The sequence below is a fragment of the Periophthalmus magnuspinnatus genome, chromosome 11 (genome assembly GCF_009829125.3).
Source record: "Periophthalmus magnuspinnatus isolate fPerMag1 chromosome 11, fPerMag1.2.pri, whole genome shotgun sequence".
NCBI classification, from domain to species: Eukaryota; Metazoa; Chordata; class Actinopteri; order Gobiiformes; family Gobiidae; genus Periophthalmus; species Periophthalmus magnuspinnatus.
The window spans coordinates 29,135,413-29,162,488 of record NC_047136.2 but is presented as its reverse complement, the minus strand read 5'-3'; the positions used below and the strand labels follow the sequence as shown (position 1 = coordinate 29,162,488).

The 27,076-nt window shown below is 43.2% G+C and overlaps 2 protein-coding genes across 3 annotated transcripts in view; one reads left to right on the top strand and one right to left on the bottom strand.

The window, feature by feature from the left end:
• The window catches only part of LOC117378631 (proteasome subunit beta type-7-like), a 273,780-nt gene that overhangs the window by 223,240 nt on the left and 23,464 nt on the right, over window positions 1-27,076 (bottom strand). The window lies entirely within an intron of this gene.
• On the top strand, window positions 90-12,034 carry LOC117379147 (zinc finger protein 501-like). Of its 2 annotated transcripts, XM_055225125.1 has the most exons (5): window positions 90-506; window positions 5,182-5,612; window positions 7,252-7,453; window positions 9,230-9,507; window positions 9,649-10,069. In XM_055225125.1, the coding sequence occupies exons 1-5, from the start codon at window positions 299-301 to the stop codon at window positions 9,733-9,735; spliced, it is 1,206 nt and encodes a 401-aa protein (XP_055081100.1). In that variant the 5' UTR covers window positions 90-298; the 3' UTR covers window positions 9,736-10,069. The 2 variants fall into 2 exon arrangements, with proteins under 2 accessions (XP_055081100.1, XP_055081099.1); XM_055225124.1 differs by having other exon boundaries at window positions 9,230-12,034.

The following is a 27,076-nucleotide window of genomic DNA, read 5'->3' as shown; positions in this document are numbered from 1 at the left end:
TCTGAAGCGGAAGTGCAGTGGACTTACAATCGGAAACAGTCGAGTTTATTTCCACAAACTTTACTTCAGTTTTCCCCACAGCACGGCACAGTCCGTCTCTGTCTCTGCCTCTACGAGAGCACAGATCCATGAGGAGCGCTCCGGAGCTCACTTTTCTGAAGCGCTGCGAGGCTCGGACTCATTTACACCGACTTTAGGCTCTTTACCCTGGGCAGTCCACGCTCGCCGCCTCTCCGTCTGCGTGTGGAGGGATTAAAGCCTGAAGTGTCATTTTTATACTGCCCAACAGTCGTCCAAAATGTGCCAAATGCGGGCGCAGCTGCGGGAGATGGTGCGGCTGCGGCTGGACGCGGCTGCGGAGGAAATTTTTGCGCTTTTTGAGAGAATTTTAGCTGAGTACGAGGAGGAACTGCGCAGAGCCACAGAGAAGCGACACGAGAAGCGACACGAGACGCGACACGGGCAGCGAGCCGAGTCTGCGCCAGAATCGCAACAGACAGCGCCAGGTTCGGAGCGGCTTCTGCTTTGAACATAAGCAGGACACTTCACCCAAACCCTAAAAATAACATCTTTGGTCTTATTTTTAGTGGAAAGTGAAGTTCAACTCGGATTTGTCCGGTGTAGTTCTGGTGTGGTTCTGGTTTAGTCCTGATTTAGACAGTCTTTTTACATGGATTTAAAAGTAGTTTGTCCTGGGATTGGTCCTGGTTTAGCCCTGTTTCAGTCTTGGTTCAGTCTTGGTTCAGCCTTGGTTCAGTCCTGTTTTAGTCCTGGTTCAGTTTTGGTTCGGTCCTGGTTTAGTCCTGGTTCAGTCCTGGTTTAGTCCTGGTTCAGTTTTGGTTCGGTCCTGGTTTAGTCCTGGTTCAGTCCTGGTTTAGTCTTGGTTCAGCCTGGTTTAGTCCTGGTTTGGTGATCATGTAATCTTTGGCTATGGATTTAGAAGTGGTTTGGCCTGGTTTAATCCGGTTATAATCTTACTTGTTCACTGGTTCAGTCCTGTATTTAGACCTAGTGGTGTGTTGAGTTTTTGACCTAATTTTAGTCCTGGTTCAGACCAGACACACTGACCTGGTCCAGTCCAGTATTAAGTGTCGGTTTAGACCGGTTTTAATCCTAGTTTAGACCTACTTTGTGTTGTTGTGTTTCACGTTTAATCAATTTACACATTAATTTGGCCCCAGTGCTAACCCCAAATTCAACCCCGAGAATAATAGTGTCTGCTGCGTCAGTACCAAAGACTCACTACTCAGTCCTGGTTTAGACCTGGTTTAGACCTCGTTGAGTCATGGTTTAGTCCCTAGTTTAGACCTGGTTTAGTCTTGGTTTAAAACTGTTTTTTTAGGCCTGATTTAGTCCTAGTTCAGTCCTGGTTTAGACTTGTTTCTATTTTAGGTGCTGCTTCAGACCTAAATTTAGTTTGAGTAAGGAGACCTGATTTAGAAAATTCTGGAGTAACTATGATCCAGCATTCTTTTACTGGTTGAATCCAGTTTATGCCAGGGCTATACCAGAGGTATACCAGAGGTATACCAGAGCTATACCAGGGCTATACCAGGGCTATACCAGGGCTATACCAGGGCTATACCAGGGCTATATCAGGGCTATACCAGGGCTATATCAGGGCTATATCAGGGCTATACCAGGGCTATACCAGAGCTATACCAGGGCTATATCAGGGCTATACCAGGGCTATACCAGGGCTATATCAGGGCTATATCAGAGCTATACCAGAGCTATACCAGAGCTATACCAGGGCTATACCAGAGCTATACCAGGGCTATATCAGGGCTATACCAGAGCTATACCAGGGCTATACCAGGGCTATACCAGGGCTATACCAGAGCTATACCAGGGCTATATCAGGGCTATACCAGGGCTATACCAGAGCTATACCAGGGCTATATCAGGGCTATACCAGGGCTATATCAGGGCTATATCAGAGCTATACCAGAGCTATACCAGAGCTATACCAGAGCTATACCAGGGCTATATCAGGGCTATACCAGTTATACCAGGGCTATACCAGGGCTATATCAGGGCTATACCAGAGCTATACCAGGGCTATATCAGAGCTATATCAGAGCTATACCAGAGCTATACCAGAGCTATACCAGAGCTATACCAGAGCTATACCAGGGCTATACCAGAGCTATACCAGGGCTATACCAGGGCTATATCAGGGCTATACCAGAGCTATACCAGGGCTATATCAGGGCTATACCAGGGCTATATCAGGGCTATACCAGAGCTATACCAGAGCTATACCAGAGCTATACCAGAGCTATACCAGAGCTGTACCAGGGCTATACCAGGGCTGTACCAGAGCTATACCAGGGCTATACCAGAGCTATACCAGGGCTATACCAGAGCTATACCAGGGCTATACCAGGGCTATACCAGGGCTGTACCAGAGCTATACCAGGGCTATACCAGGGCTATACCAGGGCTTTACCAGGGCTATACTAGGGCTATACCATCTCCGTTTAGTCTTGATTTAGTCTTGGTTTAGTCCTGATTTACTCCTGGTTTAATTCTGGTTTAACACTGGTTTAGAACTGGTTTTGTCCTGGTTCAGCCCTGGTTTAGTCCTGCTTTAGTCTGGTTTAGACCTAGAATTGTTTAGTGCCTGGTTAAGACCTTGTTTATACTTTTCTGCAAAATAAACTTTGTCCCTGTTTAGAACATTGTGCTCAGTTTAAAAAGTGCAGCCGCGGTCAAGGGAATATTTAGTCTCTGGTTTCGTGGTTCACCAAACAAAATAAAACCTAAAAACGTCTTGTCCAAATATAGACCTGTTTGAACCAGCTCCAGAGACCGGGGGAGGGGCCGGCCTAGTTCAGCTAATCCGTGACTAAAACCAGAGGAGCAAACGGGACTAAAACCAAGGCTAAACCATGATTAAACCAGGATTAAAACCGGTCTGGACTGGAACAGGGCTCTGGGCAAAACAGGGACTCACTAAACCAGGACTGAGACCAAGTCTAAACCTGTCTGAAATGGTTTTACACACAATGGTCCACAGAGCTGGTATTAAACAAAATGCACTTTATTTTTCTACCATTTTGGTGAGGTTTATAAAGTTGCCTCCTGGTTGGACACAAGTAGCAGATGTGACATATGTAAAGGTAATTATGTAACTATTACCTAGCAACCATAATGTAAACAAGGGCCAAAACCCTTGATTTGATTGATTGAACCAATGCTGAACAAGGATTGAACCAGGGTTAAACTAGGGCTAAACCAGTTCAATTTATTTTAAGCCCAAAATCACAGCAGCAGTTGCTTCTTAGGGCTTAACAGTTAAACCAACGGAAAGTTAGAAAATCACACAGTGAAACAGGCATTGGTCAATAACCGACAGATTAACCAACATTCATAGAAAACAAGGGACAATGGGTAACTGTGCCAGAAGATTCCATGTACTTAGACCCTCCTTCTCCACATGGAAAAACTCCAGAGATCTACTCTAATGCATGGGCAGTCTACGGATGTGTTTAGGACTAAAGCGCATCCATTTGCAGATAAAGTTCAAATATTAGGGCCAGAGCCCACTCAAGACTAAGGGACAGAGGGGGGCTCATCTAGGATAGGGCCCAGTGAGGGAGAGGGAGGATCCAGGTCCACAGAATAGGATCAGGGAAAAGGAGTGGCATCTAGGGCCCAGTCATCACCGGGAGGTCAGTGGCCAGGCATTTGAAACAGTTACACTCCCCAGAGGGGAGTGGGGCAGGGAACAACATGTGAATAACAATGAACAAACTCCAGGTGATGTGAATAGTGAATGCTCTTGACAAGGAAAGTAGTTCCTGTTGAGAGCCTGGCTGCTGCATTTTGAAATAGTTGACAGTTTTTTACAGAGCATTTAGGGCATGAATTAGGTTACCCTAGGTTACCTCAGAGCACGTTAAGGGGCTCTGGTTTACATTAACAAATTGGTATCTAGCTGAGGGCTGCCCCTCTGACACCTGTGTCACATTTTAATCTCTGCAGTAGAGAGTTGTGATTGATGGTGGCTAATAGACTATCAGGTTCAATTTTGGGTTTTTTTTTTTCATATATTTGAAGCACTAGGGGAAATAACCATTTTCTAATGAGGTACTTATTATATTAATGATATGATCTATAGTTAGAGGGAAGATTTCTTTGAGAAGTCTGCTTGAAATAGCAGTGCAATAACATACAAGCAGTGAACCTGTCTAGTATCACAGGCGGATTTATGTGGGACACTAGCTTTACTGCCTGGGCTTGCTCAGTACTAATTGTATTGCAAACTAAACAAGGTCTAAAGTAAAGACGGCAAGGGGTGAGTTTAAACAAAGTGTTCTTTTATAATATTACTTCCTGGTTGGACACAGGCAGCAGATGTGACATACGTAGAGGTAATTCCATAACAGTGTCTTTGCAAACATAATATAAGCAAGAACCAAAACTTGTCTAATTTACACGATAGTTATGATTAAACTTATAAAAATAAGTGGCAAGGTAAATTAAGTTTAAAACTTCCTAGTGCTCAAGTTATCTCTGCATTTTGGATGGAGTTTTCCGTGTTGATGACATAGACAGTAAGAAGGATTCTGTTTTACAGAACTTGGGTCCTGTAATTTTCAACTGTTTTATTTAGCAAAATCATCACAAACTGCCACTGAATTTATGTAAAACTATGATAAATATTAACCACAGGTACTATCTCACTAAACCAAGTCAGAATTCGAAACATGTCATATGCACTTTAAAGACCAACATTAAAAAAGGTCTAAACAGGACTCCACCCAATTTAAAGATCTGAACCAAGACGATTCAAAGTGTAATCCAAGATTATGTCAGGTCTTAACAAGGACCAAAACCATGAGTGATCCAAGAGTGATCCATGACTAAACCAGAGACTAAACCAGGGACTGAACCAAGGACTAAACCAGGTCTAAAGCCAGGGACTAAACCAGGGTCTGAACCAGGGACTAAATCAGATCTAAACCAGGGAGTAAACCAGGGACTGAACCAAGGACAATCTAGGACTGAACCAGGTCTGAAACAGGTCTAAATCATGTTTAAACCAAGTCTGAACCAAGACTGAACTTGCTCTGAACCAGGTCTGAACCAAGGCTGAACCAGGACTAAACCAGAACTAAACCAGGACTTATCTGTGGATTTCTGACTTTGTCTTTCTCTTCTGTTCTCCTGCAGCTATTCAAACCGACAGTGTTCCTGAAAAATTCCCTCCGGATGTTCCAAACCCGATCGACCTCGTTATCAAACAGGAGCCAGAGGAACTCGGAGACGACATCGTGCAAATCCGGGTTCCGTCTCTGCCCTTAAAAAACGAGAACACAGAGGAATCAAATCCTCCAGAGAGAGCAGTGGAGGCTATTGACCTAACCACGAGGGAGGAGGGGCGGAGAAAGAAACCCCATGCATGTCCCATCTGCGGGAAGAGCTACAGCTGGAAGTCCCACTTGGAAATCCACCTTCGAGTGCACACTGGAGAGAAACCTTTTGGCTGTTCAGTGTGCGGAAAACGCTTCACCAAAAAAATGTACCTGGTCATTCACCTGCGCCGGCACACAGGGGAGAAACCATTCAGCTGTTCGGTCTGCCACGACCGCTTCATCTCCAAGGTAACACACTGCCAGGGGATTGTTTAGACCTGGTTTATCCCTGGTTTAGCCCTGGTTTAACACTGGTTTAACACTGGTTTAACACTGGTTTAGCACTGGTTTAGCCCTGGTTTAGCCCTGGTTTAACACTGGTTTAACACTGGTTTAGCACTGGTTTAGCCCTGGTTTAGCCCTGGTTTAACACTGGTTTAGCCCTGGTTTAACACTGGTTTAACACTGGTTTAGCACTGGTTTAGCCCTGGTTTAGCCCTGGTTTAACACTGGTTTAACACTGGTTTAGCACTGGTTTAGCCCTGGTTTAGCCCTGGTTTAACACTGGTTTAGCCCTGGTTTAACACTGGTTTAACACTGGTTTAGCACTGGTTTAGCCCTGGTTTAGCCCTGGTTTAACACTGGTTTAGCACTGGTTTAGCCCTGGTTTAGCCCTGGTTTAACACTGGTTTAGCCCTGGTTTAACACTGGTTTAACACTGGTTTAGCACTGGTTTAGCCCTAGTTTAGCCCTGATTTAACACTGGTTTAGCACTGGTTTAGCACTGGTTTAGCCCTGGTTTAGTCCTGTTCAGTCCTGGTTTAGTCCAATTTCAATTCTGGTTTAGTCCTGGTTCAGTCTTGGTTTAGTCCTAGTTCATTTCAGTCCCATATCTCACATATCTAGCCCACTAGCTGCTGTGTTCCAAAGAGGAAGTGAGCATGGGTGTGATTTGGCTCCATCGACTGATTGACTGGTCCTAGCTGATCCTGTTTTTTAAGTATTTTGTCCCTAACGATATGAACATTAATAACAGACCAATCAGGGTCGGATAACTCAATGAGGTGAAGTAAAGCAGGTGCAGGTGGGTTGGGTCCCATCATAAGTAGCTCTGATGAACAAACGAGGGCACATAACTTTTGTATTTGCCCACCTCATGTGTTTACCTGCACAAAAAGGACAACTTTAGAGCATATGCAATTAACACCAAAAGAAAACAGTGAAAAGAGAAAAAAAGCGCATGGTGTTTTGTTTGCACGGAGCAGACACGTTATCAGTACAATTTTATAGCTATGCATTGATGCTCCAATGTAAACGAGACAGGTCACAGATCATACAGGCCTATGGTGCAAAGACAGAGCTCCTCTGGACAGAGACATGGTCCTTGCTCCTACATGATCCAGGCTGTTTAAGTTCAAAACTCACCTAAAAGCTATCTATCTCCTGTGAGCATGTAAGCCATTTCAAATGAGTGCATTTGAAGCATGATTTTAACACAAACAAAACTGCACGTTCAAGGCGTACCCTTGTAGATATGAAGCCCTTCTTCGGTGGTGCACAACGCATCCGTTTTAATGTGGGCGGGTTAGGATTGGTCCAGTGAGTCCCAATATTTGAAGACATTTCTTCAGGTGGGACGGTTGGGTTTGACAAAAAGCTGACCACTAGTGTCTACCTTTAATCAGCCTTGCTCCTGATTGGCTGTTTGATTGCTATGACAAACAAGGTTGGATTCCCAAATATGGAACTGGGCTCCAGAGTGGCCTCTATAACTACCTCCCTCCATGAACTTCATCTGGAGCTGAATGCTGTGGGTGACTTCACAGTGTCTTAGTCCACTTGTTTATACAGTCTATGGTTCAGAGCCTCACTGTCCCTTGTGTTTCAGGACAGTGTGATGAAGCACATGGTGGTGGTTCACCCTGGTCTGTGTGCTGTGAGGAGCAGAGCTAAGCACAGCTGTGGAGAGTGTGGAAAAGCTTTCACATCTCGCTCACACCTGGAGATGCACCTGCGCGTCCACACCGGAGAGAAGCCATTCCAGTGCCCTGAGTGTGCCAAGAGGTTTACCCAGAAGGCCACGCTGCTCGGTAACACATGCTACACATGCTACACACACATGTACATGATACAGCAGCGGTGTCCAATCTTTATCCTTTGGTGAGCTACTTTTACAAAACGAAAATCTCAGAGAGCTACTGAGAAACAGAGTAAATATAAGAGGCACAGCATTAGATGAGGAACAGTTAGACGTCTATAAATCATAAACCTTTATTAGAGTTAAGCATCAAAAAGACACATTTACAATGGAAATAGGCTTTAAATTAATCAAATTTGAATTCAGAAACCAGCAACTGAGAAGCTGGCAGCTCCTGAGCTACAGTTCGGAAACCCCTGTAATACAGACACTCACACACGATACAGACACTCTAAAACCAGGACTGAACTACAGCTAAACCTGGATGACAACCGGAACAACAACCGGGACAACAACCGAGACTACAACTGTGTCTACAGCAGGGACTACAACCGGGAGTCATGAGAGTTTCTGATCTAGTGTTTCTCTTCTTCTGCAGCTGTTTAAACCCAAAGTGCTTTTGAAGAATTCCCTTGCAAACGCACACAATACAGACACATACACACACACACACACACCCACTCAATACAAATACATACAAATGCACCCAATGCAGACACACGCACACACAATACAGACACATAGAAACGCACACAATACAGACACATACACACACACACACACACCCACTCAATACAAATACATACAAATGCACCCAATGCAGACACACGCACACACAATACAGACACATAGAAACGCACACAATACAGACACATACACACACACACACTCACTCAATACAAATACATACAAACGCACACAATACAGACACATGCACACACATACAATACAGACACATGCACACACACACAATACAGACACATGTACACACACATAATACAGACACATGCACACGCACACAATACAGACACATGTACACACACATAATACAGACACATGCACACAATACAGACACATGTACATAGGCACACACAATACAGACACATGCACACACACATAATACAGACACATGCACACACACACACACCCCATACAGACACATGCACACACACACACACACACACACACACACACACCATACAGACACATGCACACACACTCACACAATACAGACACATGCACACACACACACACACACACACACACACACACACACACTCACACAATACAGACACATGCACAAACAATACAGACACAAGCACACACATACACACAAAATACAGACACATGCTACACACAAATTAGTATTATTATTATTATACTAAAATTTAAAACTGTTTCGATACTAAGGAATTGACCCAATATTCAATACTGATTCTGATATCACGATGATAATAAAAAATACTCTTTCTTTAGACAATTGAAAGTGATTCTTAAATGGTAGTACTTTGTGTTCTATTCCCATGTAGCCTTATATCTGTGTAATCTCTCAGTGTCCAGTAGGTTCATAGTGGTCCATGGGCGTGTACTAGTCTATGCGTCTTAGGAAAGCGTCATTTCTGTCCTGTGTATGGGACTTTTTTAGTATCAATACCTGCTCAAATGAGTATCTAGTTTTGATACTAGTTTTAGTATTGCACACAGTACAGACACATGTAGAAGACTCAGTACAGTAGAGCTGCTGAATATCTTGCAATCCAATGGTTGCTGTATTCTGTCTCAGTAATGTGTAAAAGGTGCTAAACTGCAACTTAAAACCATGACTTAATACCATGACTTAAAACCAAGACTAAACTAACTTTGACCCTGTGAACTCCCCCTTTTGCAGGTCACATGACAAGACACACGGGGGAGAGACCTTTCAGCTGTCCAGTTTGTCAGAAGAGCTTCAGGCAGAAGAACCACGTTCAGAAACACATCAACATCCACTTGCGGCAGCTCAGCCAGGAACAGCTGCAAGGTCTGCAAGGTCTGCAAGGTCTGCAGGTCTCTGGACAGGTCTCTGGACAGGTCCCTGGACAGGTCTCTGGACAGGTCTCTGGACGGGTTTCTGGACAGGTTTCTGGACAGGTTTCAGGACAGGGCTCTGGACAGGGCTCTGGACAGGTTTCAGGACAGGGCTCTGGGCAGGGCTCTGGGCAGGGCTCTGGGCAGGGCTCTGGGCAGGGCTCTGGGCAGGGCTCTGGACAGGGCTCTGGGCAGGGCTCTGGACAGAGCTCTGGACAGCTGCAGGGCTCCTCTGGACAGCTGCCGGGGTCTGGACAGCCCATGTTCCTATATCCACATCAGGAATACAGCGCCCCCTCCCTCCACATGTTTAACTACAGCACTTAGAGCTTTTTCTAATGCTTTTGGACACTTTACGTTCTCTTTTATAACTTAAAGGGCCTACAACATTTTCTGATCTATATTGTTGTTTCTTCGTCACAAACAGACCTGGAGTTGTATTTTATTTCATTCACACACATGTTTAACACACAAACCCTGCATATTTAGGTTGAGCTCTTCTCTCAAACTGAAGATTCCGCCTTGTGTAAACTGAACAAAAGGTAAAAGGTAGCTTAACTTGAAAAGTACCGCTTCATGACATGACAAGGTGGAACAGAGCATTTTAAGCTTTAGAGATTACAAATAATAAAGTGTTACTCAAACATGTGAATGAAACACTCTGGGTCTGTTTGTGATGAAGTAACAGCATTTTGCGTAATATATGATCCTTAAATCATGTGATAATCATGTTCATGGCTGTAGAATCTCTTTGGCTTTTTCACTGTCATAGAGAACACTTTGACTTTTGCTCTTTGCTGGTAACGATGAGAAGGGTTTTTGGTGGTTTTATGCTTTTAAAGTTTAAATACAGGAAGAGGAGAGAAAGACACTGGGAATCAAACTTGCAACAGTTGTATTTCGTGTTTCATGTCTTACTGAAAGTGTAGCTGTAATTCCTGCACAAACCAATCAGTGTTAACGAACAAGTGCCTAAAATGAGGCTTGAAAATGTGTCCTCTGCATTTGACTCATCCTTCATTGTCTCCAGGGTAAACCTGTCAGGAGCAGTGGACCAGATCTGAGTCTGGTCCGGGTCAGGAGTACCTCGCTGGATTTGGTATTACCCAGTTTGTCCCATTTTTCAAACTGAGGTTACCCAGATACGTTGAGGTTTTAGTTGCTATAATAACCACACTTTGGACAAACCTGATGTTTGAGATTAGTTGGCTCAAAATGATTCTTGAATATAAAGTGTTTTACTTATAAATACTTGTGCAGAGTCTGTGGAAATTCTGTATTTAAACTGTTAATAAAGGTTACACTGAAGTTAATGAAGTTAATGAAGGTTGCGCTGAAGTCAGACTTTACTCAGCAGAGCTGAGTAAAGTCTGACTTCAGTGCAACAGAGAACTTTCAGGATTCTGCTCAAATACCGTCGTCTTTTTTTCTGTTTCTAAGAATAAACTGTGTGAAAGAGTCAAACTTTGACATACATATATTTAAGCAGAGACACATGTGTGACAACAGCCACAGAACACAGGATAAACACCTTTAAAAGAATTAAACAGATTCAGTTACAAAGGGACAAATCAAACAATGACAGGATTATTGTGCATGCTTTAGGTTTTGTTGAGTTCAAAGGTCATGCTTTAGGTTTTTGTTGAGTTCAAAGGTTGAAAGTTCATGTTTTATTTCAGTGCTGCAGCTTCATCAAAAGTATAATTTGCTGCCCCTTGTGTGAAGTTTGTGATGTTTTACTGATGAGGGATGTAACAATATCCAAATCTCATGGTATGATATTTATTGCCATACTTTGTTGAGGCCAACAAAATTGTGAATATGCAACTTTTTCTTATTTTTTTCTTATTTTTTGTATTCATTTAAAAGAAATAACAGCTATATGCTCCGCCTGGACCCACACACTTCACCACTTTAAATTATGTTAAAGAAAATACTAAAGAAAGCATAATCATTTTGCCATCATTGTCACTAAGAAATCACACAAAGAGATTACTTTTAGTACATTTTTAAATGTTTTATTTATTATTTCATTTTTTTTTATTCTTTCAGGATAATTAAAAATAGTCTGCTTTGTTATTAGTTAATCTAGCTGCGTTTTGTTTTGTTTTTGTTGTTTTTTTCAACAATCATCATTTCCAGTGCATATGTACATCAGTCATAATGTGTTGGACTGTCTGTGTCAATCTATTTTTTAGTATTATTGTTCTGGTTATGATACAAAGTGGTTTATATTGTATTTAATATGATTGAAGTCCCAAGAATACCTGTCTGTGGTGTTATCAGAATGACTGTCTTTAGATATATAGAAGTTTTTTCCTTTTAAAATGCCTTGATAACACTTGGTTCTGTCATAATCCAAAGAATTCAGATTCAAAAGTACCCTGAAAACTTCATAGGTCATGGTCTATGAAGTTCCCTTTTTAGCTGATACTGCACTAAAGCAATGAATTTAAGCAAAGAGACTCATGATTCGATATATCATGATGGCCCACTGTATTATTGTGAGAATTTTGACGATACAATATTTCAGTTATGGTTACATCCTTGTTACTGAGACATTTCACTTTGGCCTGAGGACTGCTGCAGGAGACAAGGATTTGATAAAAAAAAAAAAAAAGTGGCAGTTTTGTTTTGTTTTCTTTATCTGCTGAAATCATAAAAAAATCTGTTGAATTGCTTTGATGTAAAATAAAAACTGTAAAATAAGCCAAACCGGAAAAGTTTGGTTTATTTAAAGAAGACCTTGTGTGTTTGTGTGTGTTCTATAGTTATAATCTGACACTTGTGGCTCATTATGTTATGATTTGCACATTTTAAATCACAATATTGATCTAAAACGACTTAATAAAAGAAACAAGTCTGCTGACTTGCCTGTTAGAAAACTGTGGTGACCAATGGGAGCTGATGTTACCATCATCACAAAACGCTGCATGCTGTCAGCCTTTCATATGGATAGCTGCACATTACACCACATTTAAACATTGTCAAAGTAGAGGCCTGTCTCACATCTTCAGGAAGACTGTTCCATGTTTTACCTGCATAAAACTGAAACACTGATTCTCCATGTTTAGTCCTGACTCTGGGACCAGCAGGAGGCCGGTCCCTGAAGTCCTCAGAGTGTGAGATGGTTCATGTGGCACTAATGTCAGAGATGTTCTTTGGTGCTGGTCCATGGAGAGACTTGTTCACAAGCAGAGCTGCTTTAAAGTCTATTCTCTGAGCCACAGGAGCCAGAGACATGTGTGAAGTACTTCCTGATTCTAGTCAGGACCTGAGCAGCAGTGTTCTGGATGTACTGCAACTGTCTAAAGGCTTGTTTGTAGAGGCCAGTGAGCAGGTTGCATAGTTGTGGTAGGACACATTATTGCTGTGTATTAACTGACCTAACAGCAGCATGTAGACATTGAGCAAAAGGGGTCCCAGGATTAACCCCTGGGGCACCCCACAGGTCAGGGACATTTTATCTGAGACATATTTTCCAAGAGTACTCCCTGTCTTCTAGATAGGGCTTGAACCAGATTAGTACAGTAGCAGAGATGCCTTCCCAGTCCTCTCAGTACGAGAGGCTTGATAACTGCAGTTTTTCAAAGCTTTTGGGAATGTTCCAACATGTTAACTATGCAAGTGAGTGGGGGTGGCAAACTGCCCCCACTACTACAGAATTGAGCTCTTTAGCGTTTCTGTCAAACACATTATCCACATGTACATTAAAATCACCTGAAATGACTAAACCATCAAAGTCTGTGCATACAACTGAAAGCATCTCAGTAAAATCATCAATAAAACTCAGACAGTGCTGGGGAGGTTTCTATATGACTAAGTAGAGTATAAAGGATAAAGGGTGATTGTTTTAGCTCTATTTTTAAGGAAACACGCCAAAACGACAACCTGTGAGTAACTAAATTATCTCTAAAAAATGCACACACACCTCCACCCTTTTTGTTTGCTCGTGTCAAGATCCCAGTCTGCCCTGTGTTTTTGTGGTGTCCTTCCCCCTCCCTCCTGTATCTGAGCCTGGAGCTGTGCGGAGATTCTGGTACCTCCTACTGCACACCTGCAACCCATCACCAATCAAGCTGCACCTGTGGAGCACAAAAGGACCGAGGATCTGATACTCAGCCCCCCCCCCCCCCACCCCCCCACCCATGGTTCTGCTTGGCTCAGTCTAGTTTTTACATTTATGATCTTGATACTCAGCTGGTTATTTTTCATTCTTCACCAGATCCCGCTTCCAGTTTTCCACTTCTTCACTAATTTTTCTAAGCAGGGGCCTGTGTATGTCTCGAAGAGCTCCTTTAGATTAGATGTTATATTTACCCCTAAGTATTTAAAGTCCGTTTGTGTCCAGGAAAAAGGGGACAATTCTTTAAGTTGCCTAGTTAGATGTGTATTTAGAAGTAAACCATGTGTTTTTTCTCAATAGCTTCTGTTATTAGCGGGATGGATTTTTGAGGTTCTGTAGCATATAGAACAATGTTGTCTGCGTATAATGAAATCTTATTTTCCATCATTCAGACTGTAATTCCGGGAATCTCATTGTTGTATTTTATGGACTCCGCAAAGGGTTCAATTGCCAAGCTACACAAAATGTGAGACAGAGGGAGGTTGGAGGCAATCCCGAGTTAGACCAAAGCAGTCTGTGAAGGTTCCATTAATAGAGATTCTAGCTTTGGGCTCACTATATAATGATTTGATCCAATTAATGCAGTTTTCCCCAAGGTTACATTTTTTAACACTTGTGAAAGGTAGCACCTCTCAATCCTATCAAACGCCTTTTCTGCATCTAAAGATAAAATTAATGCTTATTTTTTTGATAGGGCCCCTCCCTGAACCGCCACCTTAACATGGCCGTGGTAGGGTCACCCATGGCAAACAGGTCCAGGGTAACGGGTCAGACTAAGAGCAGTTCAGAAGCCCTTTTTTGATGAGTAAAACAACGAGGTTTGCTACGTTGGCCGGACCGGCGTCACCAGGGCCCCACCCTGGAGCCCAATCCTGGAGCCAGGCCTGGGGTGAGTATTCAAGAGCAAGTGCCTGGTGGCCAGGCCTTTTCCCATGGGGCCCGGCCGGGCTCAGTCCGAAGGAGCGACGTGGGGCCGCCCTCATGTGGACCCACCACCTGTGGGAGGATCCGTAAGGGGCCGGTGCAGAGAGATCTGGATGGCAGTCGAAGGTGGGGGCTTCGACGACCGGATCTTGGAGACTAGCTCTGGGGACATGGAATTCGTCCCAGTCGTGGAACACTGGACCAACTCTATACTCACCTTCAGATGCTGAAGGGTTCATGGGAGTTTGCCCAACCAGTCCATATGTGTTTTGTGGATCTGGTGAAGGCATTGGACCGTGTCCCTCGTGGTGTCCTTTGGGGGGTGCTCTGGGAGTATGGGGTCTGGGGCCCTTTGCTAAGGGCTGTCCGGTCCCTGTATGACCGGAGCAGGAGCTGTGTTCTCATTGCCGGCAGTAAGTCAGACCTGTTCCCGGTGCATGTGGGACTCCGCCAGGGCTGCCCTTTGTCACCGGTTCTGTTCATACAGAACAGGTGACAAAAATACATAATTTCTAGGTGCAGCCAGTGGTCAGAGGGGGTCCGGTTTGGGAACCACCGGATCTCATCTCTGTTGTTTGCAGATGATGTTGTCCTGATGGTTTCATCAAGCCAGGACCTGCAGCAGGCACTGGGGCGGTTTGCAGCCGAGTGTGGGATGAGAATCAGCTCCTCCAAATCCGAGGCCACGGTTCTCCATTGGAAAAAGGTGGTTTGCCCTCTCTGGGTGGGTGGTGAGTCTCTGCCTCAAGTGGAAGAGTTCAAGTATCTCGGGGTCTTGTTCACGAGTGAGGGAAGGATGTGAGATTGACAGGCGGATCAGTGCAGCATCTGCAGTGATGCGGTCGCTGTATCGGGCCGTTGTGGTGAAGAAGGAGCTGAGTCTAAAGGCAAAGCTCTTGATTTACTGGTCAATCTACATTCCTACCCCCACCTATGGTCACGAGCTCTGGGTAATAATCAAAAGGACGAGACTGTGGATATAAGCCGCCGAAATGGGTTTCCTCCGTATGGTTGCTGGGCGCACCCTTATTCATAGGGTGAAGAGCTCAGTCACATGGGAGGAGCTTGGAGTAGAGCCACTGCTCTTACACATGGCGAGGAGCCAGCTGAGGTGGCTCGGGCATCTGCTCAGGATGCCTCCTGGACGCCTCCCTAGGGAGGTGTTCCAGGCATGTCCCACTGGGAGGAGGCCCCGGGGAAGACCCAGGACACGCTGGAGGGACTATGTCTCTCGGCTGGCCTGGGAACACATTATGGTCCCACCGGAGGAGCTGGAGGACGTGTCCGGGGTGAGGGAAGTCTGGTCAGTCCCTGCTTAGACTGCTGCCCCGCAACCCGGTCCCGGATAAGTGGAAGAAAATGGATGGATGGGTTTTTGATAGGGTTGAGTGATTGATAATGTTCAAAAGTCTCCTATTATCAGATGCATATCTAGCTTTAGTGAAACCTGATTCATCAGGGTTAATAGGCTGAGAAACTATTCTTGTAATCTTCCTGCAATAGAGTTTGAAATCATTTTAAAGTCAACTAGTAGTAAGGAGATTGGATGGTAGGATGAGCATTCAGAAAGGTCTTTACCTTCTTTGTGGATAAGTGATATGATTGCTGTGTCCATTGATCAGGGGGGTATATCTTTTTCACAGACGTTATGGAGCATAGGCAAGAAAAGAGGAATTAGTTGGGGCCAAAAAGTTTTATAGAATTCAACTGTATATCCATATATGCCTGGTGACTTTTCAGAAGGTAATAACAAAATGGTTTTCAGAACATCATCTGCTATAAATGGAGAGTCTAATTGCTTGTTTTTTTTTTTTGTTTTTTTTTTATCTTGGTCAGATATTCTCAGTTTCTGGTGGATTTTCTGTTGAGTATAATTGTGTATAAAAATTTTGAAAGTTATGTTTTATTGACTCAATGTCATATTTGAGGTTTCCCTCAGAAGAACGTATGCATTTAACAGTACGATCACCTTGTTCTTTTGTTGGTATGGCAGTAATCTGGTTGGTTTATTTCCAAATTCATAGTATCTTTGTCAAGTGAAGAGTAGCATCTTCTTGATTTGTTGTTTGTACCTAACGATTTCATTATTTTCAACCAGGAAGTACAATTTGAAACCTTAAAAAAAGCCAAACTGGGCAACATTTTGTAGTAAAACCTTGAATATAATGATCTTAACTGTTTTAGTGAAATTAGTATGTACCTGATTAGCATTTGAGTGCCTTGTTTTGGACTGGATAAACCCCAGTGTTTCAAGCCATTTCCATCAAATATAAAATTTTAGATGGAGCTGAAACATCTTGATCGCAACAAGTGTCCAGATGGCCTTCGCTGAAACCATCTCTAAATTGCTTCAGAGGAAGTTCATCAGAAATAATAATTAAATAAATAATGTACCAAAAGATGAACAGAAAGGTTTATTCAGTCGTATATGAAAACAGTTCATTTTCTAAACAGACGCATCACGGCAGCCGCTCCACATTCACCTTTAGGATGGCCTCTGTTGCCCTCTGTGGCTCAAAGTCCTCTGCCCTGCCCTCTGCACTGGCTCCACCCTGTGCCCCACCCTCTGCTCTAGCCCCACCCTCGACACTAGCTCCACTCTCTGCACCGGCTCCATCCTCTGCCATAGCCCTTCCTTCAGCCTCTGTCCCTGCCCCTCCCCCCACGTGCATGGCCCGTCCCATGTGCCGGTGCAGTCCGGCGTCGGTCATGAACATGATCTGTCCTTTGCGTGTTTTTTAGAGTGGAACTGTAGCTTGGACTTTCACCCGAATTCCTCACATTCAAAGGTCTTCGCTGTGTGCAGCGCCTCCATGTGGGCGTTCAGGGTGGCTCTCTTCTAGAAGCTCTTAGTGCAGACTGAACAGCCAAAAGGTTTCTCGGCGGTGTGCCTCTTGGTGTGAACAGCAAGTGCGGCCCTGGTGCAGTAGCATTTGTAGCACATGGAGCACTGGTGCGGCCGCTCTCCAGTCTGCAGCGTCATGTGCTCCACCAGATGGCGCTGTTTGGGAAACACCTTTCCACAAATGATGCAGGGAAACCGGAGCTTCAGCCGACAACTCTCCTCTGAAAGAAACACATACTTAGACAAACTTTATTGATCCACAAGAGAAATTATTGATCCACAAGGGAAATTACTATGATGTGTCCAAAATTCAGTTTTATTTATTTTACCATTTTAAACTTACAACAACCATATTCATGTGTTAAAACTTAGAGTGAAATGTTATTACACTTTTGTTTTTGTTTATTTATGCTGAAAAAATGTATTTTATGTGGATAGACTGATTACAGAGATATTAACCATAAACAGGGTCCACACATCTGCATCTGACAGTTAAACAGCAACTTCCACCCGAGAATTCTGACCTGTTTCCAGCTCAGGTTAAACTATTATATTATGGAGCTGTAATCCTTCAGTCATTAAGTCAATGCATTGGTCAATGGAACTTCAGTTGACCAAAATGTGTATTAGCAAATTAATGATTTGACTTAGATGATTTATATGGGACAACAGCAGAAAAAAGTGAGTGAGCTGAAGATTTGGTATTTTTTGGTATTTATCTATAACATTACCGGTAAAAAAAAAAAAAAAAAAAAAAAAAAAAAAAAAAAAAAATATATATATATATATATATATATATATATATATATATATATATATATATAATTAATCTTACAGTCCTATGAGATACTGACCTTGTCCCTGTAGCTGCTTAGTTTTGCTTCCTTCCTCAGGGCTTCCCTCCTCAGGGCTTCCCTCCTCAGGGCTTCCCTCCTCAGGGCTTCCCTCCTCAGGGCTTCCCTCCTCAGGGCTTCCCTCCTCAGGGCTTCCCTCCTCAGGGCTTCCTTCCTCAGGGCGTCCCTCCTCAGGGCTCCTGCGCTCCTTTGGGCTGTTTCTGGTGCAGAAGCCAGTGGACCTTGAGGAGCCTCAAACTCCTGAACTTCCTGCCACAGACACTGCACTGGGGCCTGGTGTGGAGCTTCATATGAGTGTTCATAGTTGTCTTCAGACGGAAGCGTTTATCACAGAATGAACAGCTGAATGGTTTCTCTCCAGTATGAATCCTCATGTGTCCGGCCAGCTCAGCTTTGCCTTTGGTCTGTTTGTCGCAGACTTTGCAGCAGTAGCGTTCCTCTGCATGTTTCTTCATGTGGGTCAGATAGCTGTCGATGGTCAGATACAGGTTTTTACAGATGGGACATTGCAGTGGCACCACTTTCCTCTCGCTGTTGCCATCATTGCTTGAGCTCGATTCGGCCTCTGCAGTGTTCCTGTTTTGCTCTGTGGAATCTTTGGGAACCGGAGCAGTGGCTTTGGGTGCTGTACCGCCAGTGTCCTTTGGAGGTGCCTCAGCCTCATCTTCGCTGGAGTCTGTGTAATCGGGGGCAAAGATTGCAGCCTGAGCGTAAGTGCGGTCTACCTCAACAACTGCATGACACAGAGAACAGAAAACAAACATCACTAACCAATAAAGAGATGTGATCATCAAAAACATCTGGTGTTAAATCTGCATATGTAAACATAGTGACTGAGTGTGCAAAACAACCAAATTCAAAACGTTTTTGCCCCAAAAGAGACTGTGAGACTTTTGTCTCAGTCTACAACAGGTCAAAGGCCAAAGAACCAAATAGGTGGCATTGGGGGACTACGAGATGTTCAGGAGCATTTCGTAATTTAGCATTAGCAGCTATAACTGCCAACAAATATACCTAGCATACATATAAACACTTTTGGCAAAAATACATAAGCCACATCTCATTCACATTGAGAACTTAATTTTCGAACCTCTATCGCAGTTCCCGGGTTTACTGCATTTAGAAAAATCTGTTTCAAATTGGACTAGTAATCTAGTTTTCCTGTGCATGTAAAAGTAGTGACTGAATCAATGGATTTTTAGAGTAAATGTATTTAAAAGACAAAGTACAGTGAATTAATTTTTTTTTTTTTTTTTCGTTTTTGTCTTTGATGTAGCAAAGAGAGTAGGCTGTCCTTTTCCACATACTTTTCCTTGTCCAAATCTGCACAGGTGTGAACAAGCAAGACAAACCACATTACTCACATTAGATGGAACTGTTTACATGACACTTACATAATCTGATCACTTCATAAAACAGATGAGCAGATTTTGGATGTGCATGTAAGCCCAGATGAAGTTTGAACTGTACAATGGCAATAAACTCTAATACAATTTCAACAGATGCAGTAAATGGTAGCGCTGTAATCCTTTGATTAATTGGTCGATGGTGTCTTAGTTGGCTAAAATCTGTATTAGTTGACTGACCATTTTATTTTGATGATGAGGATTTATATGGGACAACAGCAGAAAGGAGACGTGAGTGAGTTAGCTGAACATTTGGTATTTTTTGGTATTTATATGTAAAAAGTTGGATTAAAGTCATGCTTCAAGTTTAATATGTCTTATATAAATACATAAATAGTAGTTTTTGCATAAACGGCTGTGCAGGTGTAGTCTTTGTCTACGTAATTATTTTTGAGAGCTTTTTCCACACCCCCTTTTTAGTAGACTAATCAATCGCCAGGGGTTCTTCAGTCCACCAACAATTTTTTTAACTGACTGCAGGCCTAATAAGGACTAAAAACTACAATGATCTCATTGATCGACTACTACTACTACTACTACTACTAGTAATAATAGTGATAATAATAATAATAATAATAATAATGATGCATTGGATTTATACAGCTGGCGTCCCACCACCACCAATGCACACACAACATTCATAGTATGCAAGGTGGGTAAAGTGTTTTGCCTAAGGACACAATCGCAGAACTTGGTCAAAGTAGAAATCTATCGAGCCAAAGGTTGGATGATTGATTTCGTGAAGCACTGAGCAACTGTTGCCCCAATGTCTTTTGTGCTTTTGTGGGTGTTTCGTTCAGTAATCTGCTTGTTTGTGAACTTTAGAACTTTTTCTAACCTTCTTGTAAATAAAATATATTCTATCTTTTGTATAATGCTGCATTCTACCTTTCCTGGGGACCACAGTTACATGGTCCCCAGTTATATACAGAAATGTTTATTAATGTGTATTGTCCCTGTTCAAATAAGCTAATAAACATATATTTTAAAAATCTGTGTATCAGATGCCCTCCCGGTGTCTCCACAAGGTCTTATTCTGTGTAAAAAGCTGCTAACACTAATACAAACATGTTCTGAAATGCATGAGATTCTTGGATTACTTTAAAATTCAGGTTTTCAGCCTCTCTCAGATGTGACTGCTCCTGAATGGGTCTAAAACTAGACTTATGTTAGTACCTTCCAGGGGGACGGGCTTTGGGGGGTTGTAGATCAGAAGAGTCATCATTTGGGCCACGTTTGACTCCACCTCCAATCCGCTGAAACGAGAAACAGGAGATTTAAACACATTCAGTAGAGGTCAACCACAGGTGATATTTTGATTGACTCAGGTTTTATTGTATTTGCCCATGTGTTTCTCTTTTAAGTTGTAAAGGTCTAACACAGTATTATTTACTAACCAAGAGCCTCGTTGAGTCCCGGGCCCTGCAGCTGTCCAGCTCCTTGCACTTGTTCAGTTTGGGCAGTTCAGTTTGGTTTTGTCAGGTTCAGAGGAGTCTTCTCTGAAACAGATAGGAGTCTAGAGTCAGACTCAGCAGAGTCTGATACTTGCAAAAATATAAATATATATATATACATTTTAAAGATTTTTTTAGTCTTACTTGAATAACTGTGGTGTCCAACTCCCTGTGGGTGTACAGCTCCTCGTGGCTGTACAGCTCCCTGCAGGCATGCAGGTTGTTGCAACTGTCCGTCGTTTAATAGAAATACATTGCAAACGGTGTTTCCAGCTCCGTCTCCCTGCGGGTGTACAGCTCCGTCTCCCTGCGGGTGTACAGCTCCGCCTCCCTGCAGGTGTACAGCTCCGCCTCCCTGCAGGAGACTGATGGCTGAAGGAAGCACCGTCCTCTGAACGTTCACAATCCTCCCGTTGGGCACAGTTTGCAGTTTGGTCAGGTCCTGAGGAGACTTCTCTGAAACAAAAAACACTTTAGACTTAAGCTGGGCTTACACTGTGACATTTTTGAGCTGACATTTTAGTCGCTCCATCATTATAAACTCAGGCGTAAACACAACTCTGGTTAGGATTAGGGTTAGGGTGAGCTGGGCAAATAAGCCTCTGTCACGTCTGAACCATAGACTATATTAAGAAGTGGACTAGGGGAGTGTGACATTATCCATAGCATTTGGCTCCAGTCAAATTAAGCTCATCGAGGCAAGAAGTTACAGGGAGAGAGGGTGTTGAGGGCAACACCCCTTCCTGCCCGCTGGTTTAGCACGGAGCAGGCACTTAGGAACAGGTTTGATTGACAGTGGGAGCGACCTCAGGGAAAGAAAGTGCTTGATTTGTCTCTTATTAATGTTCATAGCTCAATTTACGAACACAATATCAAAATAAAACTACCAGGATCATGTTGAGCGGGTTAAAACGAACACTTTAAGACCAAAATGACGAGCCTAGGGCAGGGCTGTGAAAACCAAGGTTTTCACAGCCCTGCACACACCCCTCCTCTGGTTCATGTCCTCCATACAGTGTGAGGCCAGCCTGTACGACCATGGCCCCGTACAGTGTGAGGCCAGCGTGTACGACCATGGCTCCATACAGCACACACTTCCATTGTTAGCTTCGTATGAGCTTTAATCACATAGTGAGTTTGGAGATGATTTAGAATGTTGTTATAAAATCAGACAAACTCGCACAGTGTTATGTCATCTTTACACTTCTGAAAAATGTCAAAAAGAAATACAAGCAATTAGTCATATTTTTATAATAAAATTGTTTTAATCTTACTTGAATAACTGTGAGGTCCAGCTCCCTGCGGCTGTACAGCTCGCTTAAACAGTACTGGACCTTGCAGCTGTCCATTGTTCAATAGAAATTCATTGCCAACAGTGTGTCCAGCTCCAGTCCCCTGCAGGACTCTAACGCCCGGGGGAAGGACATTCCCCTGAACCTTGACAATTCTCCAGTAGGAATCCATCAAAACCCAGGGGCCCTGCAGCTGTCCAGCCCCTTGCAGGCCCCTGTTGCCCACTGGGACTGTCCTCTGGATTAGTGTGGGGTCTTGTGTTTGTGCAAAGCTCTGATGATGTCCAGTGTTCAATAGAATCCCAGTCCCAGGGGTGCGTCTTGCTCCCTGTGGGGGTCCAGCTCCCTGCGGGTGTCCAGCGCCCTGCAGGTGTCCAGCTCCATGCAGATTTCCAGCACCCTGTCGCTGTACAGGTCCCTGCAGAATACTGGTACCGACTGTAAAAATAGTCCCCTGGACGTTTATTATCCGTCCTTTGGAATCCACCAAGACAGACCCAGGAGGGAATACTCTGTCTGGGAAGAGCACCCGGCCCTGGGTGAGTAAGCCACCTTGCAGCTGTCCAGCTCCCTGCAGCTGTCCAGCTGCCTCAGAAGGCACACTTTGTAGTGTGGTCAAGTTCAGAGGAGTCTTGTCTGAAAAAGGAAGTTATTCCTAACAGTTACTCAGCACTTTAGTCCCATTGTTATAACAATAACTTTAATCTCACTTGAATGACTGCGGTGTCCAGCTCCCGACAGGTGTCCATCTCCCTGCTGGTGTCCAGCTTCCTTCAGGTATTCAGTGGATTCGGGTAGAGGATAAAAGGGATACCCCGGGACCTCACGCCATTTCCCGAGACGATTGAACCTTCAGAAACAACAGACGTCAGTCCTGGTTCAGTCCTGGTTCAGTCCTGGTTCAGTCCTGGTTCAGTCCTGGTTCAGTCCTGGTTCAGTCCTGGTTCAGTCCTGGTTCAGTCCTGGTTCAGTCCTGGTTCAGTCCTGGTTCAGTCCTGGTTCAGTCCTAGTCTCACCTCTGCACACTCTTAGTGATGCGAGTGTACTCGCGGTTCTGATTGAAGTTGAAGATAGAGGGCACATAGTCTGGGTGTCGCGGGTCCAGAGAAAACTTCCCTGAAAAAAAAAACAAAAAAACCTTAAAGCATTGATTTTAAATCTCATCTGACAGGTTTACATGTTTGTTTAGTTATTTGGTTTGGTGGGATAGTACTGTGGTAAACATTTATCATAGTTTTAGTTAAGTAGCAGTTTGTGCTGAACAGCTATGACGATGTCATGTTCACAACAAACATGAGTTCCCTGGTAAAAACAATGGCATTTCTCTTTCCTTGCTTCCTTCTCCTCGACTCTACAGGAAATGGGTGAGGAAGCCCCGAACATAGATTAGACAGAGCAAGAAGGGAAGAACAGGGAAGAAAGTAGCAGAGGAGTAGAGGAAAAGATGAGCAGAGGAGAAGAGGAGCAGAAGAGAAGAGGAGCAGAGGAGGAGTAAAGGAGCAAAGGAGAAGAGAAGAGGAGCAGAGGAGAAGAGTAACAGGGATGCTGGTTCTGACTAAATTACCCTGTACAGAGGACTATACTGAGGCTTATTTTATATTTTTATTTTTAGTCCAGGGCTTTTAAATCAAACTCAGATAAATGTTTTTGTTTTCATATAACTGTGTTTGAACATGTTTTCATTAGTTTTAATGTCAAATTAAGAATTATGCAACATATTACCATGTATACTTTTTTATTTTGCAATGCTTCCCCTCTCTCCTCCGCCCAGGTATTTTGAAAGGCTTCACTCTCTGATTTCAAAATATCTATGGAAAGGAAACCGGCCACGTGTCTTCTTAGCTACATTACAGCGGCACAAATCTTCAGGAGGCCTTTCAGTGCCCAATTTCAATTATTACTACTGGTCTTTTCTTTTTTACGTCCACTGTTCATGGTTCTGCCCAACGAGTGACTCTGCATGGAAATGCATAGAAGAAAATCTAGTTCATCCTCATAGATTAAAGGACCTCATTTACTCTTCTATCCCACTTAAACAAGCAAAGACTCGTTTTGGCCCAATAATTACTAATCTACTATCAGTCTGGAGATACGTGGAAAAAGAATCTAAAAGCATACAAAAATGGCATAAGAACAGTCCACTTTTCCACAACTATTCATTACTATCTGGGGCCAAACCATTTGCATTTTCACAATGGGAAGAGAAAGGGATTCATGTATTAGGAGACATGTTTGGTGATTCTGGGCTTTTCCCTTTTAAAAATTTACGTGCCATCTTCAACCTGCCAGCATCTTCTTTTTTTGTGTACCTGCGGTTGAGATCCTCCATGAAAGCCTATGGGGTTCCATGGACTGAACCCCTTACCACTTACAAATTACACCATATATTAAATAGAAAAAAGCTTTGTTACACAAATATACAATTTATTATTGATTGCAAATTATAAACCATTGAAAATTGAAAACGTGTGGAGTAAGGATTTGGATGCAGCAATGGAAAATGACAACTGGAAAAGAATATGGAACACAATTACTTACTCATCAAAAAATCCAAACCATCAGATACTACACTTTAACTTTGTACATAGAACTTATTTAACCCCTAAAAAGAGGTACCTGATGAAGCTCACTTCTTCATATTGTGATAAAGGTTCATAGAATGCGATTGGTACTTTTATCCACATGTTTTGGGACTATAAAGACGTCAATATATTTTGGAAAACTGTACATTCTTATTTAACTAAAATGTTAAACAAAGACTTGTTTTACCCCACTTATTTTTTTAATTGATGATTTTCAAAATGATTACATTGGTCCCTTTTTCACAAAGAGATACTACTGGCAGGGTTGACAGGAGCAAAAAACTGCTGGCCCTTCGCTGGCAAACATCCAACAACTTGACTCCTAGTCACTGGATCAATACCTTTCGTCATATCATTAACATGGAACTATACAGTAGCTAAAATGCATGGAGCCAAAACAAAAACTATCACAGTGGGACACATAAAATATGTGATATGGGCTTGTTAAAGTAGATTTTCAGAAATGTACAGTAAAAAAGTACTGTTTAAGGTCATATGGGCCAATTCACCTGGAAGCTTGAGGGCCAAGAAAGATTGGTCCCCGGGCCTGTCGTAACGGGTGAGTGTAGCGGACCAAAGGATGCAGACTCGGGGAATATTTACAGGATTTATTGTAGAAAATAGGACAATGTACAACCAGTGGGTGATCCGGAAGTGAGCAGGTGAGCAGGAACACAGGACACATGAAGGGACGACAGGACGACAGGACGACAGGCAGACCAGACGGGCGTAGGGCAGAGCGGGCAGGAGACATCCAGGACCGGAGCACGACAAGAACACAAGGGCAACAGGAATGCAGGCAGGAAAGACGTGACACAACAGGGTGAAGTGAACATGACAATGATCCCACCCTGAGTCTCCTCTCCCAGCTCCTTTTATGCCCAGCAGGCATGTTGATTGCACTGATGGGCTGCAGGTGCGCACGGGAGGAGCCAGGAGCCCAGCCCAGATCTGGCAGGTGAGGGAGGGAAGGAGCACGCAGGGAGGAAAACCCGGAGTGGACACTGCGGATCATGACAGGGCCACAGTTTGGGCATGCCTGTTATACTTCTATGTTTTTTTTTTAAGTGAGACGGGGCTGTGTATGTGTTTGGCTCAGGGCACATTTAACAAAGAGATGTCCCCGTATGTCCAGCTGTGTGTCCGCTGCCTGGAGCGTCGACCTGTAATAAGACCAGATCTTAATTATTATCTTATTGTCAATGACTTAATTTTAGACCACAAACTTGACTGTCTCTTTTTAACGGAAACTTGGTTGGGTGGAGATGGACCGGTTGTTCTCAATGAGGCCTCCCCCTCTGATTTTAACTATGCCTTTTCAATTAGGGGTAGTAAAAGGGGAGGTGGCACTGCTTCTGTATGTTCAAGTACTCTGGCCACCAAACCTATTTTATTTAATAATTTTAAGAGTTTCGAATACCACGCAGTTGTTTTTAATAACCCACAAATTTTAGCAGTAACAATTTACAGACCACCAAAAAAGTGCAGTATTTTTATCAATGAATTTTCGGAATTTTTATCAATTCTACATAATTCTTATTATTTTAACCGGTGATTTTAATTTACATGTAGATATTTTAGACCCTGTTGCAAGGGAATTTTTAAATGTTCTTAATTACATGGATTTTACCCAGCATGTGACACAGCCAACTCACAACAGAGGACACACTCTGGACTTGGTCATCACTCATGGCCTGTCTGCGAGTGTGTCCTCTGTTGTTGACCTGGCTGTGTCAGATCATTTCTGTGTGTTTTTTAATATCACTGGTTTTATTCAGCGGGAGACCTCTGTGAGAACTGTGAGGAAGCGTCATCTTACCCCTGAAGTGGCTGCAAATTTTATTCAAATTTTAGAGAACACTCCTCCAATTGTTTTACCTGCCTCCTGTGATTTTATTGTTGATGATTTTAACAGCAAACTTCAATCCACTTTAGATACAGTTGCTCCTCTTAAATTAAGCAAGGCCCCCCCAAACCTGCAGCACCATGGAAAACTGAATCAATAAAACAACTTAAACGAAACTGCAGAAGGGCAGAAAGAAAATGGAGGAAAAACAAAATCACAATTAACTTTCAAATGTACACCCAACATCTAAAAACATATAATAACGCCATCAGAAACAATAGAAACTCATATTTCTCCAAACTAATCACAAACAATAAAAACAACCCCAAAATTATTTTC